At 34.1% G+C, this 15,734-nt stretch overlaps 1 protein-coding gene across 4 annotated transcripts; it reads right to left on the bottom strand.

Annotated features, from left to right (window-relative positions):
- Positions 1–256: 256 nt before the first annotated feature.
- On the bottom strand, positions 257–14,211 carry LOC139117549 (protein lifeguard 1-like). 4 transcript variants are annotated; one of them, XM_070680763.1, is made up of 11 exons: positions 14,038–14,163; positions 10,357–10,481; positions 9,717–9,795; positions 9,265–9,318; positions 8,326–8,416; positions 7,852–7,935; positions 7,426–7,467; positions 6,644–6,733; positions 6,062–6,109; positions 4,844–4,999; positions 257–1,875 (listed from the first exon to the last, which is right to left on the bottom strand). In XM_070680763.1, exons 2-10 carry the CDS (start codon positions 10,445–10,447, stop codon positions 4,847–4,849), a joined length of 732 nt encoding a protein of 243 aa, XP_070536864.1. In that variant the 5' UTR covers positions 10,448–10,481; positions 14,038–14,163; the 3' UTR covers positions 257–1,875; positions 4,844–4,846. The 4 variants fall into 4 exon arrangements, with proteins under 4 accessions (XP_070536864.1, XP_070536863.1, XP_070536865.1 ...); XM_070680762.1 differs by lacking the exon at positions 4,844–4,999 and having other exon boundaries at positions 14,038–14,211; XM_070680764.1 differs by lacking the exon at positions 4,844–4,999 and having other exon boundaries at positions 14,143–14,200.
- Positions 14,212–15,734: the final 1,523 nt, after the last annotated feature.

The following is a 15,734-nucleotide window of genomic DNA, read 5'->3' as shown; positions in this document are numbered from 1 at the left end:
TTCATAAAAAGTAATATTATACTACCTTGGTTTTCCTCTACTAACATATTTCCATTAAAACAATCAAATTTGTTACATTCGCAATCATTTACAAGTTTGATGTACCCTGAAGAGACAACTTTTTCTTTTAAATTCAACATCACTGTAGACCTATATTTCTAGATGACAGGAGATTTACATCCCCGGGGTGCTAACAATGCCCTGCCTTCTGTTTGTGATTCATTCATCTTAATTTCATATCTTAATCCAATCTTAGCTGTAATTATTGTCACAGTGGTATTTTACAGTCATATAGGTATAATAATACATGCTAACTCTGACACAATATAAACTACATCTCTCTACATTACGTTGTAGACCATTGGTCATCATAGACCATGGATCATTGTAGATCAGAGTAGAACCTGTGTCACATATAAACCAGTTTGTAAAGTACAACAAAATTCAGCAGTATAGCTGTCCACCTCTTTGCCATACCTTCACTGGTCTAGATAGATCACCCCAAAATGTAGGTACCTGCCGCAACAACCCCCACTCCCCTTCCCAATGTGGCTATGTGACGTTTTGTAGAGGAGCTAATAGCTAATGACAGCAGCAAAGAACAAGCAAAGGTGGACATGTTGCCATCTTTACATCTGGTTTAATCAGATTGACTTAAAATCTGTATAGGTCAGAAGAGACATCTGTGGTGGGCATACTGATCACTCAGTACCATTCACAAAGATAAAGCAGCGATGCTTCTTTGTCTGTATATAAAATACAACTATTACATGTAGATGGTCAGAGATCAAATGAAAGTATTCTGAGATCTATAATCTCTCTACTGTTACTTATTGGTGTTTGTATATCCTGGCTACATGAACAGTATCATGACAACATAGTCAGGGTACAACACTAGTGATAACTGCTGACTCTGTTCAAGACTCAAGTTGCACAAGACAATGTGTGCATTGTTTCAACAATGGGTTTTCCATTACTAGTGTATTCTCAAGGAGACCTACTGGTACATATTATGAAAACAGGACAGTGAGTTCATGAATAACTCACAGTGTAAAGGATGTTACATGTGATGTCATCTTCAATACCTAAGACTGTGTCTAGGAGTATCAGCTGTCTGGTCCTATGGCATGCACTTGCTTCTTGCACATTCAATAATGGATACAGTAAACGAAAACAAATAACAACCTCAGTTTTTCTTAAATCCAATTGCAAGCGTCTGCCATTTAGCTAAACTATTGAAACATGGGTTTCCTTCAAAATACACCAGTAATTGAAAACATTTTCAACCAAATTAACACATTTTCTTGATTTTACACAATCCTTGGGTGTTAAAGTCGATTAGTTTTTCCTACAAAGTTTTGGCCATGTTGAAATTGTTTGAATACTTCAAAACTTCCACTTATACTCCATCTTAGTATTTCCCTCCTGCACAATCTTGTCAGCAAATTAAGATTGTCTGATCACAAAAGAACACAACAATCTTCAAACTTTTCATTATTACTCCATCATTGCTGATGAAGACGTAGAATCTTGAGTATAACCTCTCCACCACTATGGTTTGGCTCAAAGCCATTATTATCAAAAGAATTGGATCATTTTACAGAGAATTGGGAGTGAACACGTTAAAATTTCCCACTAAAGAAGGAAAGTAAAGCATTCATTTGTAACAGATTTTCTATACAGACAAAGATATTCACTGTGTTGACAGTTGATTCTTTGATACTAGCCTCTGCCTCTTCCAACAAGAAGAAGAATCATCAAGAATAAATTGATGATATCAAGGTAGAGATTTAAAGCAGCAAAGATGTATTCTTCTGGCGAAATGCTGTATTTATGAGAACCACCCATCATCAGCTGTGTGTCCACCACCAGGTACTACAACAGAGAAAAAACAACACAAATCAAATTTTAGATTTATTGACTATAAATTATACAGGACATGCTGGAATGTTGGTAGTATGCACGCAACTTTCACATCATCCCACAAGGTTTATGAAACATTTCAATCTTATATCACTGTGCTTCAAATTCCTGGTTTGTAATTAAACTTTGCTTGTGTAAAAGACATAAAATCTTATCAAATGATTGAACTGATTTGACAAATATCTTAATAATGAACAAAATATCTGTCCTGAAACATGCATGAATAACTTGAAAGAAGGGTCGTCAAAGTCTGTGTTAGAAAATGTGCCATTGTGTGAGATCAATAAAAATACCACATAGATGACTTTCTAGCCATGACTGAAAAATCTGATTGTCATGATACATACACAATAATATGAATACTGTAAACAATAAATGCATATTGCGTGTGATTACAGATTCAACGAATGGAATTAATTCTTTTTGGAATGGATATTTCTATTTATGGTAGCCAACAAATACAAGGACTGTGGTGTACAACATATGAAAACATTTAGAACTCATATGTATAACTACTGATTCAACTTGGTTACTGAAAAATAATGTTGTGTGACAACATTGAACTGATGTAAGCAAAGAATGTTAAATCTGTCTCCATGGCTGAATCAGAACAAAATGGCTGTACAACCATATAGTGTTAAGAATATTAGACATGAATATGTATACATCATGGTTTTAAATGGCACAGAGTGGAGGTGCAGAATGATGGAACACACTGAGGGCGCACTACAGATTACTTGCATAGCTCTAAAGAGAGATCATTTTTGCTACATTAAAGATGTCAACTTTGTTATTCGAGACAGCCCAGTACTTATGTTTGAAACTGTTCACAAAATGAAATTCAGCGAAAGATCCACTGTAAGTGATGACCATGTTGATGTCCAAAGAAATTAGCATAAAAGACAAAGACTAACACCCTATGATGCATTATTTCTTTTACTATGGCAACAAGAGTCAGCAGGTTGTTCAAGCAGTTATTCCAGAACCATATCATCTAGTCAACAGAAAATACACAACCATGGTGTTTGCAATTCCAATACACCATACAACATCAAAGTAAAACTGTACCCATGACATTCCACCATGCACAATGCACAGCATGGAAGACTCGCAATCTGTACCGGTAATATACAACTAGACCATTTTCAGACTTTATGAAAACCTTAAAGCCCAAAATTATACCTTAACTACCACGCAGAATGAACAATGTACCCAGTACTCCAGACGCTTTCAATTACAAGAAAATAATACATTAGTAATGCTAAGCTTTAGATACTAATTATAACAGACACAATAAAAGATAATAGCATCAATCACACTGTACCATTTGACAGAACAGATGTAACATTGACATGACAAATAGCTATTAGACAAGCAGTTTCAGCAAAGTTATTTTGAATACAGATGAGACAAGTGGTCCAACAAGTTTAAATATGAAAATTTCAACAGTATTAATCAAACCTTGATGAAGTCATCCCAGTCATCACATGTGGTTGCAGAAATGTATTGTCCAATAATAAGGAAATTAGCCCAACTGGGTAGAATTTTGTGGTTGTATCATGACTGTAATTTATATATGCAGCATATACAACACAGGTATGATACATGTAACACACTGTATCTATATGATTTGCTGGCTGTCTTCACAGTAGTGCATTTGATACTGCCAAAAATAATGCGATAAAGTCCTGAAAACTCTTAGGTGTTTTGTGTGTCTATTTTGTTTGTTCGTTTGTACTGTGCCCATTCTTATTTTCATTGATGAGATTGAACTACATTGGGGAATTATGATTTTATCTGCTACTCGTAAATACTGGCCTGTAGTCATTGATAAATACTTCATTTTTCTGTGGAAGAATTTTGATCAGTTCATTCAGTTTTGATGGCACTCAAACACATATACACCTTTTGATATGATATGACAACATAATATCCAATCTAGTAAATTGTTATGAAGGAACTATTCATCAATATACTGTTCTAAATAACTGCAAGATGAGAATTAAGAAATACAAACATTTTGAAAAATAAAAATTCCCTACCGACCTTAGTACAAATTTTCCTTATTCTTTTGATAGGGATAATCTATAAATTGCACATTTATCATTCAGCAATTAATGATCCAATAATTAAGTAGAGCTATAAAGATAGTGGTATTGTCTGTAATAAATTAAGCAAACAGTCAACATGGATAAATTCTGTATTATAAGCAACAGTCAAGACATTGTATGGTGTTTTGATACTCTTTGAATATCAAACCAAGTCTTCCATCATTTTGCAGTACCATAATTTGGCTCCTTCTGAATATGCCAATAGAGGGCGCCATCAATGATGACGAGACAAAATACTACTGAAAGAGTTGCCACACAGCACTCTACACAAATCTGCCACAAAGAGTAGCATATATCTTTTAAATAGCAATATCTTGTATTATATTATACCAGTATATAGATGGCGCAAGTACCGCAATTTGATTGGTTGAGACATGAAAATTACTGTGCTATATTCGCGATATTACAAGGTTAGAACAAGCACAAGCTCTCAGCTCGCGAAAAATTCCATTTTTGAAGTTTCATGCCAGAATTTCAGTTTAACATTATGATATAATAGCAACAAATCATCTTAGCAACGGGTACACCACTCGGTTTTGACCAGTTCACTCCATATATACACATGCTTTCGCTTGTGCACCTATGTCATGAAATGGTCAAAATCTCATGATATACCGTCACTGGGTGTCGTTTATTACTGAAACATTAAACCTGTGGGTCTGTAAAGTGTGTCAACATGGAAATCAACTTTCACCTAGATACTGTGAATAGTCCACAGTATATATGTCCTGCATGCTAAAAGGGACCACTACATGCATGAAACAAAACAATACCGGCTTTGTTTGTTTGTTTGTTTGTTTGTCATTCACCTGCTAATTTCTGGCAAACCCAACAAGAATAAGAATCATCAAAAACAAGTTGACGATGTCAAGGTAAAGATTTAAAGTTGCAACGATGTATTCTTCTGGTGATATAGAATACTTATGTTGACCACCCATCATCAGCTGTGTATCCACTACTATATACTGTAAGAAAAACAAGATGGCTGCTCAACCATTGTGTCTACATGTTATTGGAGGAAAAAACAACAATTCCATTTTGACAAGTTTCATTTGATGAATACAAAGCGTGATATCTGAAGCAGAGAAATGCCAACAGTCAAGCATATGACCAATGATGTTGTGTGAAGCAATGTTATTCCTTCAAAGAATTCCTGACACAAAAATACAGATTTCCATCGACATGTAAAAGGTTTTTGATTTTGTCAATTTCAGTTATCTTCTTATGCCTTTATTCAAGTAAAATTCTTTCTGAAAATGCTCTCTGTTTATCAGATCTATGATGCATTGTGCAGAAAAACGCACCCAACCTACAATGCCACAACAACCAACCTTCAAGAATTAAGAGCTGAACTTTTTGATCATCAGGCTTGCATTATCCAAAGAAACTAGCATTCACCAATGTTCACTGTAACATTCAGGAAACATGCAAATTAAACAAACAACTCTAAGCATACACCTCTACCATGCCATGCCAAGTTAAAAGAACTTCAGCTAAAAACCCTGATAAACTGAGCTGTCACATTCTCAGTTACTTTGACCAGATTCTATCCATCTGTATGTCAGCTTAGCAAAGTTAATCAGAACATGATCTGCTGTAAGTTTCAATTGAAACATACGGTGCACTATACCTATACCTTGTTTTACAAATTCTTTCTTGGTTAAAACAGTTCATGGAAAATGTTTTCTGGAGGGGTTATGCATAATCTAACAGTTAGACAGAATCAAGAGTCTTTGATAAAAGTTTCAGGAAGAATATATTAGAACAGAAAGAGTAAATTCATGTCAACATTAATATACAATATCCAAACATAGCGTATATAAGAGGCAAATACAATCACCATTTCCAGTATAGCAACAGATCATATGCTGTGGTTGCATACACTACAGCCATCTCATGCTGCAGAGAAGACCATGAATCCAAGAGTCCATAGCTACAGGCAGTTATACACATTGGTAAATTTACAAAAAATGATGGCAATAATGATTAAAATTCTTAAAAAAGATTTGTTTGCTGAAATGACTTACCCCGGCAAATACCAGAGCGCCAAGGGATGCATAGACCATGTCAAGAACCTGAAATATCAATTATTTCATAATTATAAGATAATGAAATGAAAAATATTTGATTGAATAAAGCAGCATATTCTCAAAAGCATTTCAAACATTACATGTGTCTTTTATAGTGGAACAATTCACTCACCAATGACCAAAATTTACATCAGTGACAATATTTTACTCTCATCTATGATATCATTGACCACTGGTTAGGTTGTTCACGGTACAAGCATAAGTTCTTACAACACAGTTGAATACACAAGCATGTAAAAATGCAGAAATCAAGGCACTGATTGGATGCCTACTGTACTACATAATATCTCATGATGTGAATTGTTTCATTCTCAATAAATAGTCAGTTTAATACCAATCATTTATGAGAGAAGTTCATGAAGTTTATTTTCTGCGTAGAAAACCAAACATTATTATTCTGTGCATTTCAAATCTCCAAGCACATTAACATTACCCTTATTATTATTTACATGTGCACTGACTGCCTATCATCACATCAAACTGTCACTATTATGCATGTACTAAAAGTTAAACACTTACTCTGTTTCTGAAAATGATGGCAAATATTCCAAACAACAGCAATACAATGAGAAGTACAAACAGCAATCCAGAACACATTGTGAAGTCAATCTGAGAATAAAACATTGGTCAAAATATCACTTACACATTATTCTCTAGAAAAAAGAAAGCATATTTGACCGTTGTTTGCTTTTTTACGAAAGATAGAAAGAGACAAGGCAAGGAAATGACCAAGGGAAACAACGGTAAACCTCACTAAAATATTTACTTGTGTGAGGGTTGTCACTGAAAATAAGCTAAAAATTACTCAAACATCACAACAAGTGGTTCACTTTTATAGCACTTAATTTACTTATGTCAAATGGGTACATATGAGGAAAAATACTCATTTATTTAATTGATGTACATGTACACACTCTTTACAGCCTTTACCATCAAACATTAGACCTGCCACCACTTAGTTTTACAGTCCCTCTGAGTCTCAAGGAACGGTAGTTTTGAGTGGTTTGGTTGATGATTGCACTCATAATCAACAGCAGCTGTTCAAATATGCTCAATAACTTTCATTTTTTTATAGACATCTACATGTATCTCTCTACTTAAGACCATTCTGAGGGTTTTATGAAATAAAATATCAAAGTGACAGAATCATTGGCTTTTGAAAAGTGTGATAGATAAGGATGATAGATGACTGACAACTGTGTATTTGACAAACTCTGCATTACCATCAGTGGAGCTCAAAACTAGAATATTTACTTGTGTGAGGGTTGATTTTGATTGAAGAGAAATATTTCTGAACATACCTTTGTTTGGAAAGCAAAAATTGTCAAAGCAAGGGCGACAATCTGTTGATGTAATAGAGAAATACACACTGTAAGAAATGCATTCAACATAGACCTATCCATTGCTACAGACATAAACAGTTATCTGGTCACTGTGGCTCTACGAATTGTCTCCTGATAATATGATAAACTGTTTGGCTGTGAAGTAATGAAGAGTAAGTTCTGAGACAGAACCTACTTAGAAAATGATTTTGCATGTAATTTCCTATCCAATCTATTTTTCAACAGTTTTGAAAAACAAAAATTGTGTTATGATTTTAGTGTGTAGAATATTCAAAATGACAAGTGAATAACTAATAAGAGAGTTCAGATCTGAGTTTATTTCATGGTCTGTCGTCATTGTCACAAGTGTCACTACGATTTTGATCATGTTGGTTGTAGACTTACGGCAGTGATACCAGCAGCAATAAGAACAACATCTGTGTCAAAGGTAGAACAGGCACATCCAAGCAATACACCTTCACAAACAGTCTGAAGTAAAAATTAATAATAAAGATTAATACTTAAATACGTTTACATCAACAATGCAGTACAATTTAAACAACAACATGATAGGATTGTATGCTTTAACACTGACGAAATGTCTTTGTTTCCTTATACACCGGTACATCAGCCTGACTTGGCAGAATTTTTTAACACAAGTCATACTTCCGCTTCCGTTGGACAATATTGTCTATTTATTTGATCTTGTTGATCTTTTGTATAGCTTGTAATATTTCTCATAGAGACTACCAATACTTCCTACATCATGATAACAAGAGGACAATTGACCTAAATGTATATACAGGTTTACAAATGTGTCTTTATGAACCCTACAGACAGACATTTACAAAGAAATGCAGCACTGCATAGGCTACTCACGAAGATTCCAAGGAAAATGAAGTTGGTTGGAAACTTTCTCCTAACTCCTTCACAGCAAGCCATTGCAATCAGACAAATAAAAGTTGCAGCCCTGTGGATGAAACAAGTTATTATCAAAACCAGATCAAAGAATGAACAGGAAAAGTCACAGATTTGCACTAGAGTTTGCTTTCAAGGAGCACAGATGACATCTTTTGATATGATTGTGGAAATACCCTTCTTTCATTTATGAGCTGATGTCAGAGTTTTGTTGAAAAATAACATTAAAAAAATTGGTTTCTCTTTTCCATGATAAAGGCAGCCTAGACACACCAGTATACCCAGTACACATTGAGAGAAAATGTGTTAGAAGATGATTGTAATTATCAATTGACAGAATGTATTCACATATTTGTCTTCATAATCATCAGTCAGTAAGACAGAGGGACTGTGAACACTGTTATGGTAAAGACATTACATCTACCGCTGTGTGATTTCACGCAACCCTACCTTGTGGGAATGCTGTGTCTCTGCCTCAATGAATCATGAGAAATAATGACATTACATCATATTGCCAGTTACAATATCCTGGTACAATATCCTCCATGTTTACATATAGACCCCTGGGTCTCAACATACAATCCCAAGGGTCTCAACATACAGACCCTAGGGTCTCAACATACAAACCCTAGGGTCTCAACATACAGACCCTAGGGTCTCAACATACAGACCCTAGGGTCTCAACATACAGACCCTAGGGTCTCAACATACAGACCCTAGGGTCTCAACACACAGACCCTAAGGTCTGTGGTTTTCAGTGCACTTGGTTATCTGCAACATTTCTCATTTGGATAATTAATTACTGGTATATGAATAACACTGACAATGTGTAAAGATCTATCCAAGCTGGTTTCTAAAGTGAGATACTTAGGAACATGAAGTCAATTATTGAATACTTACAAGGCTACCCACCAAACCCAGGTATTTTTGAATGTGTATTCCCTCACTGGGTCACTGTGGAAAAAGTAACCATGGATGATTAACATTTTTCTTTTCATAATTTTCATATCGATTGTCACATCATTTAAGTAATATGATAGTAATATGCAGCTTGATGAACAAATTCTTCAATGTTTAACATCATTTGTATTGATGGCATCAATATAAGGACTTCACAATTTGTTTACAGCCAGTTTTGTTTTCTTATGTACATTACCAAATTCATCTGTACTTGTCTTAGTAACAATTAATGATCTCCTAGTACAAAGGGACCATTTATAAAACCAGAATTCTGCATCAAGCACTTTGTGATGTTACAACACTTCTGGAAACAAATCATGGTCTGTATAACACATTTGTGACCAATTCTACATCAAGACATGATTCCTGTAAAATGCAAATGATGAACTTACGCAAACAGGAATATGCAGATAATTCCTATGGTAACCACAAGTTGTGAGCAAAGAATGGCGTAAACTTTCTTGATGAAAGCTGAAAATGGGCAAAAATACATATTGCTTTAAAAGTCATGTAGATAAAAGGATACAGTATTACAATTATACCCATATTCACCACTAAAAACATTCAAAGAGAGATATTGTCACTTTGTCATGTGAAGAAATTATTGGAAATATCCACAGAGAACAAACCAAAACCACACTGCTTCAAGTCATCTAAATGGTTCAAATGATATGCAGAGCATTACAGTGTTTTGACAGCTACTGATTTGATATACAACAATGGCCACAGAGTGAGTATTTTTTTGTGCAAAGAGTGTTAATCAGTACGTTGTATTGTTTGCGTACAAAACTCTGATAATAGCGTTTTATTACTGATGTATCTCTGAATGTCCACTATGTAACTCGTACCTTCACATATGTACTACTTACATCAACAACATTCTATAAATACCAATGCAAATACTGGCATGATAGCTTATGTTCATGGTGGCAACCCTACGCTTGACTCTTATCTTTGGTTAATACATATATGATACAGGAAGATTGAATTTCTTTATTTTAAATTTACTAAATAACTAAATAGAGTACTCACCATGTCTTACTTCTTTTTCACTGAATTCATAGGCTGTATTTGTCTGGAAGCCGCCTTCTTCCTCAACAAATGTATTGTATTCTGGATCCATGATGTAGTTGTGTAATTGCTTCAATTATGGAAACCTATGACAAAAGACGACTGAATAATTAAACAAAGGCTTGATGAAATGAGTCCAATCTTGGTAAGATTAATGGGCTGGAATTAATTTGTAGTATAATTCAATATTATCTCAGGGGACAGTTTTCTTCTAGTGTACCCTGATAGGTAAAAGGAAATTTCAACATCTTGAGGAAAAGTAGGAGAAATTTGTCATATAAATCAAAATATGTATAAGTACAATTTTGAAGGGTGACAGTAACAATATTTAAAGAAGTGTGTACTTTACTGTACATGAAGTCAAGTCTAATACCAAGTATGCAATGTGATCAAGCAAATAGTTCAGCTTTCCCTCCCTAACTGTTGCCAATACTCATTGTGTACACCCTTTCTGTATCTCATGATATTTTACATCATTCAATAATTCACATTGGTTTCTCTTGGCAAAATATTCCATGATATATTATCCTAATTACTAACATTGGACATGATTGGTAACATAAGAATATCTTTCAATACAACATCTATCAGGTAGTGAATAAATGAGAAAATACCAGCAGAAGAGAACTGATTGAAAATTGTTTGGTGATGAAACATAGTTACAAAGTTCACTTGAAATGAGTAAATTGACCTGGTACTATCTCCATGCTGGGAAATGTAATCTATTTATAGCATAATCTATTTATAGCATCACTACATTGACCAGTCCTCACATGTTTAGCAATCTATGTCACGGTTCTGTTCTCATACAGGCATTTCATTTTCAAAATCTTGGCCAAGCTAATTTTGGAACTCAAGATTGAATAATTACTAATTTGCCATCAATGAAAACATTTGATATATAAATTTCAATAAAATGATATATGTTCACATTTCATTAAAATAAAGCATGTACATCTATATGTACATCTATACATAGTACACATGAATAGAACAGTAGTTGTAGAATTTAATTCTAGAACTTTTAGTAATTTCAAATATATTATGTGCATGCATTTTACACTGCAAAACTACAATAAAATGATGGCTGTCAGAATTATCCTGATACGATTTTAATGAAAAGTAATCTGATGTGAGAGAAAAGCCATCTATGTATGTCTGGGCTATGACAAGTTGTACTAACACAATGACACTTCATCACATAGGCAGTGTTAGGTTATACACGTGCTCTTCAGTCACATCACTGGAAATATACACCTTATTTGGGAAATTTGAAAAGTATCCAATTACAGCTGTCACAATAGAGACCAATGCATGCCAACCCTATTTACATAAACAAATGTTTAACTTCCTTCTTCCACACTATGGTATCTATGTGTACTCAATATGGTCAACGAGGTCAAATGCCATGGCAGCAAAGGGGTGTATTATAAAACATGTATGGTAGTCATTTTTCAATAATATTTCCTGAAATGTCCTCTACATCATTTGATCCTGACATGACAAGTTGTAATTTCTGTTTTCCTAGTGAAGCCATCAAACGGCAGAAAAAAGTTAGAGCCAGCTGATCTGTATGACACACACTAGTGTGACACTCTATCACTATCTGATCACCTGTTAGTAAAGTCACCGCCAGTTTGTATGTGTGTCTCTTTAACTCTTGCCTTTGCCACAAGTCTGTGAAAACTACACTAAGAATAACAAACAAAATTTGTCTTTTTGATGTTCTATAATCTTTTTGGTGAGGTGGGTTTTTCAGCCAAACGGATTCCACTGGGGACACAAAGTGAATATTATGTTTGCATAAAGTGGTAATCCTGATAAATGCAATATGATTTGTACTTTGAAGTATTTTGACACTTTATCATAATAATCAATGAAAATGTCGAATTTAAAAACATATAAAGCTAGTTCTGATCTTGATCTTTGAAGAATCTGAAGATTGTTATGAAACAGAATGTTGCGTTTAGGAAATCTGAATGTTAGTTTTAGCACCATGTAATACTGAAAGTTGTACAAGAGTGCTATGATGCACCACAGGCTATGGACAGTCTTTTTATTTTTGGTCTAAGCATTATCATTGACTAAAACGTATTGCAAATATTTAAAAAGTAAAACAGTCAGAGACTTTCACTGAAAAACATTTTTACAATAACTTTCACACCTTTCATAGAGTACCTGACACAGTTCATCCTTATCAATAATTTGATCGGCCATGGTGAATCTTTTCCTCCATAAATCAATCACCATCAGTACATAAAGTTTGAACATGGTATGTTTGTTTATTAAGCAGCCAAACTGAGACTTTGAAGAGTGAAATGATTGTAATCTGTGTTTGAGCTTCCATCACCCCCATCCCTCTCCCCCTCCCTCTCTCTCTCTCTCTCTCTCTCTCTCTCTCTCTCTCTTCCCTATGTATATTTCTTTGATTAATTTGCAATACAGCCTGATAACGAATCAGAGCATGAGGGGTGTTATTATTAACACTAATCATATTACTGGTCATGATGGATAGTACTAGATAGCATTTGTTTATTACCCTGTGAGGCTGTGCATTACAAGAAATACACTGCTGAAATAGCAATTTGTGGTTTTAGTAATATAGACATAGCTATGACATTTGCTTGGACACTGATATTGAATTCATGAAAAATTATAAAAAAATGTTGGCACTTTTTGGTGTGAAGCAAAATAATGTTTGACACATAACAAAACACTTGGTATTAAAACTATATCATCATATTCATAACATTCCATATATCATTAATTATCACCATGGACTTCCCAATACAGCCAATACACATCTTTCATCTGTTTACAAAAAGGATTAAAATATTTTTCAGCCAGGATTGCCTATCATGTAATATGTTGCAATTAGATCATGGCTATGGAAGAATGTACAATTATGTATAAAACAAGTCACAGAACATACAACATTGACAGACAATCATATATCACCGAGTATTACATTATGGAATTCAAGTTCTTAAAATATTATCAATGAAAGTGGTTACGCATTTGAAGTAAAATAAACAAAAGCATTAGAAGAATAATGAACCATGAAAATAATACTGTGACGTCATTAAACCGCTCTAAATGATGCTTAATATGTTATGATATGCACTGTAATCCATTTCTGCATTGTGAAAAATGAACACTATAGCAATGGTTTGATACTACTTGTTCGTTTGGTATTTGTGTGAGCAGTTATCCAAATAGGCATCAAGTTAACCACTAAAATTACATATAGAGCATGGTGGACACTTACGAAAATGAAAACGAAAGTCTACCCGCATAGTGAAACCATGGAGGTAGCACGGAAATCTCGTTTAAACTAATAAAAATTTTGTTTGCCGATGTTAATTGTTATTAATCACGTGAAACAGAGACAGAGGAGCGGTCAGTCGCTTCCCTGTATGTGCGTGAAGGACTTTGGGTGATAATTTTACCAGTGTTCTAAAAGGCGGTGACTGGGTTTTGATATGCATCTCTACATATACACTTTACGTTATATGCGTATAAAAGCGATAGATGATTCGTAGAAATTTGCAAAACCTACACGGTGTTGAATTGGAGTTATGAAAGGGAAACTGTTGATACAAATCATACTGACGAGTGACGCTGTACACGAAAGCCACTTACGTTGAAATCGTATGCCTCCGAAGTTATCTTGAGTTTAAGAGACGGTGACGAACTGTACTCGTTTCGAAAACAACTTCATGAAAAGATCGGGAAAATCCCACTTACTTGCCTTGGCTGTAGAATGTACCAGCAGTGCAGTGAGAAACTGTGGGTGTCGAGAAGCACTTCCGGGGTAATGAAACCTTTTAAGTAAGTGTTTTTTGGTACATGTCAGGGACCGGTCAGTGTCGATGACGAGAGGGTAGGGGGGAGGGGCTAACCTTAGTTTGCATTTCTTTAGGTGGATAGTCGGGGTTGTCATAATGTTTTGGAAATGCTCAATATGGGATCAGCGTGTCTTTGATTTGTAAGAAGCAAATTGAAAGTCTGTTTTGTACAGTCTTCTCATGGTGAATTCTGTAATTTACAATACACAACATGCAAAAAGTATAATCCTTGACTGTTTTCTCTGTGGGAATTATCTGTGAGAAAACAACACTAACTAATATCACATGAATGATATGATACAGTCACATAATAACTCAGGAAAAAATGACAAGACATTTTTGGTACACCTGAAAGGGGTATTGTGTTTCTCCCTGTATCACTTTTTTAAGTAAAAAGAGTGGTGATTTCATATGAACTAGCCAGAGATGGATTTCACAAAAAAGTCCTTTCAGCAAGTGTGTACATTAGGTTTGGCTAAAATTTTCAAAGCTAGTTCCCCAGGAGATGCAATTGGAATCAAGCAAAAAAGAAAATTACCATTTTTTGCTTCTGTCCATGATTTTGGTAAGGCATGATACTACTCTGTCTGCAACAGTTTCTTTTACAAAGTTTCTGACATTGTCAGTAAAGAGTAGCAAAGAAAACAAAGATGGAAAAATTCATAATTGATATGTTTGAAGCTAGTGTAAGGGCAAGATTGCTTTATATATAAGGCAAAGTATTATATATATATATATATATAATATATATATATATATATATATATATATATATATATATATATATATATATATATATATAAGGCAAAGTATTATATATATATATATATATATATATATATATATATATATATATATATATTTATATATATATATATATATATATTCATAGATAATTGCAATAAAATAAAATAAAACAGTCACTCAGTGCAATGTAACCAGTGTTTTTTATATCCTTGGCAGATTAATATCACCAAATTAAGATTAATGTTATATCTACTATTCAATCAACAAAATACATGTTTTGATTTCCTGAATTGGGTAATTATTATGTTATGAAGTTTTCACATGTGGACCACTTTAATTTTACTCAGATTATCATGTCAATTTATTTTTGTTTGTTTTAAGTGGATAGGGTTGCACATATTTTGACGAAGGCATAAGAAGATTTTGCTGCCCCACGTCCATCTACATGTGATATAACTCTCAAGGAATATCATATTATATCATATTATAAATATATATATATATATATATATATATATATATATATATATATATATATATATATATATATATATATACATATACACGAGAATAGCACCGCATCTCCCATGAGGGCGCTCTTTCAAGTCGAAAAGCTGTCTTTCTGGGCAAGACGTAGCCAGCCATGGTAACGAAGGAGACCTGTCCCATCAAATGAACGGTTTCCTCGAAGCTGGGGCTAGTATACCTATAAGGTATATTCGTTCCAGCTCGAATGTATTATAA

Source organism: Ptychodera flava, chromosome 18 (genome assembly GCF_041260155.1).
Source record: "Ptychodera flava strain L36383 chromosome 18, AS_Pfla_20210202, whole genome shotgun sequence".
Classification (NCBI taxonomy): Eukaryota; Metazoa; Hemichordata; class Enteropneusta; family Ptychoderidae; genus Ptychodera; species Ptychodera flava.
The sequence above is the reverse complement of the archived record's forward strand: the minus strand, read 5'-3'. Positions and strand labels throughout refer to the sequence as shown.

What these genes read in the sequence shown, in the direction of transcription:
- LOC139117549 (XM_070680762.1), bottom strand. Translation starts at nt 10,447, where the DNA reads ATGGATCCAGAATACAATACATTTGTTGAGGAAGAAGGCGGCTTCCAG. An exon ending in ATCTGCATATTCCTGTTTGC is followed by an intron (nt 9,319 to 9,716) that starts GTAAGTTCATCA and finishes CTTTTTCCACAG; the next exon opens with TGACCCAGTGAGGGAATACA. An exon ending in TGGGTTTGGTGGGTAGCCTT is followed by an intron (nt 8,417 to 9,264) that starts GTAAGTATTCAA and finishes TTTCATCCACAG; the next exon opens with GGCTGCAACTTTTATTTGTC.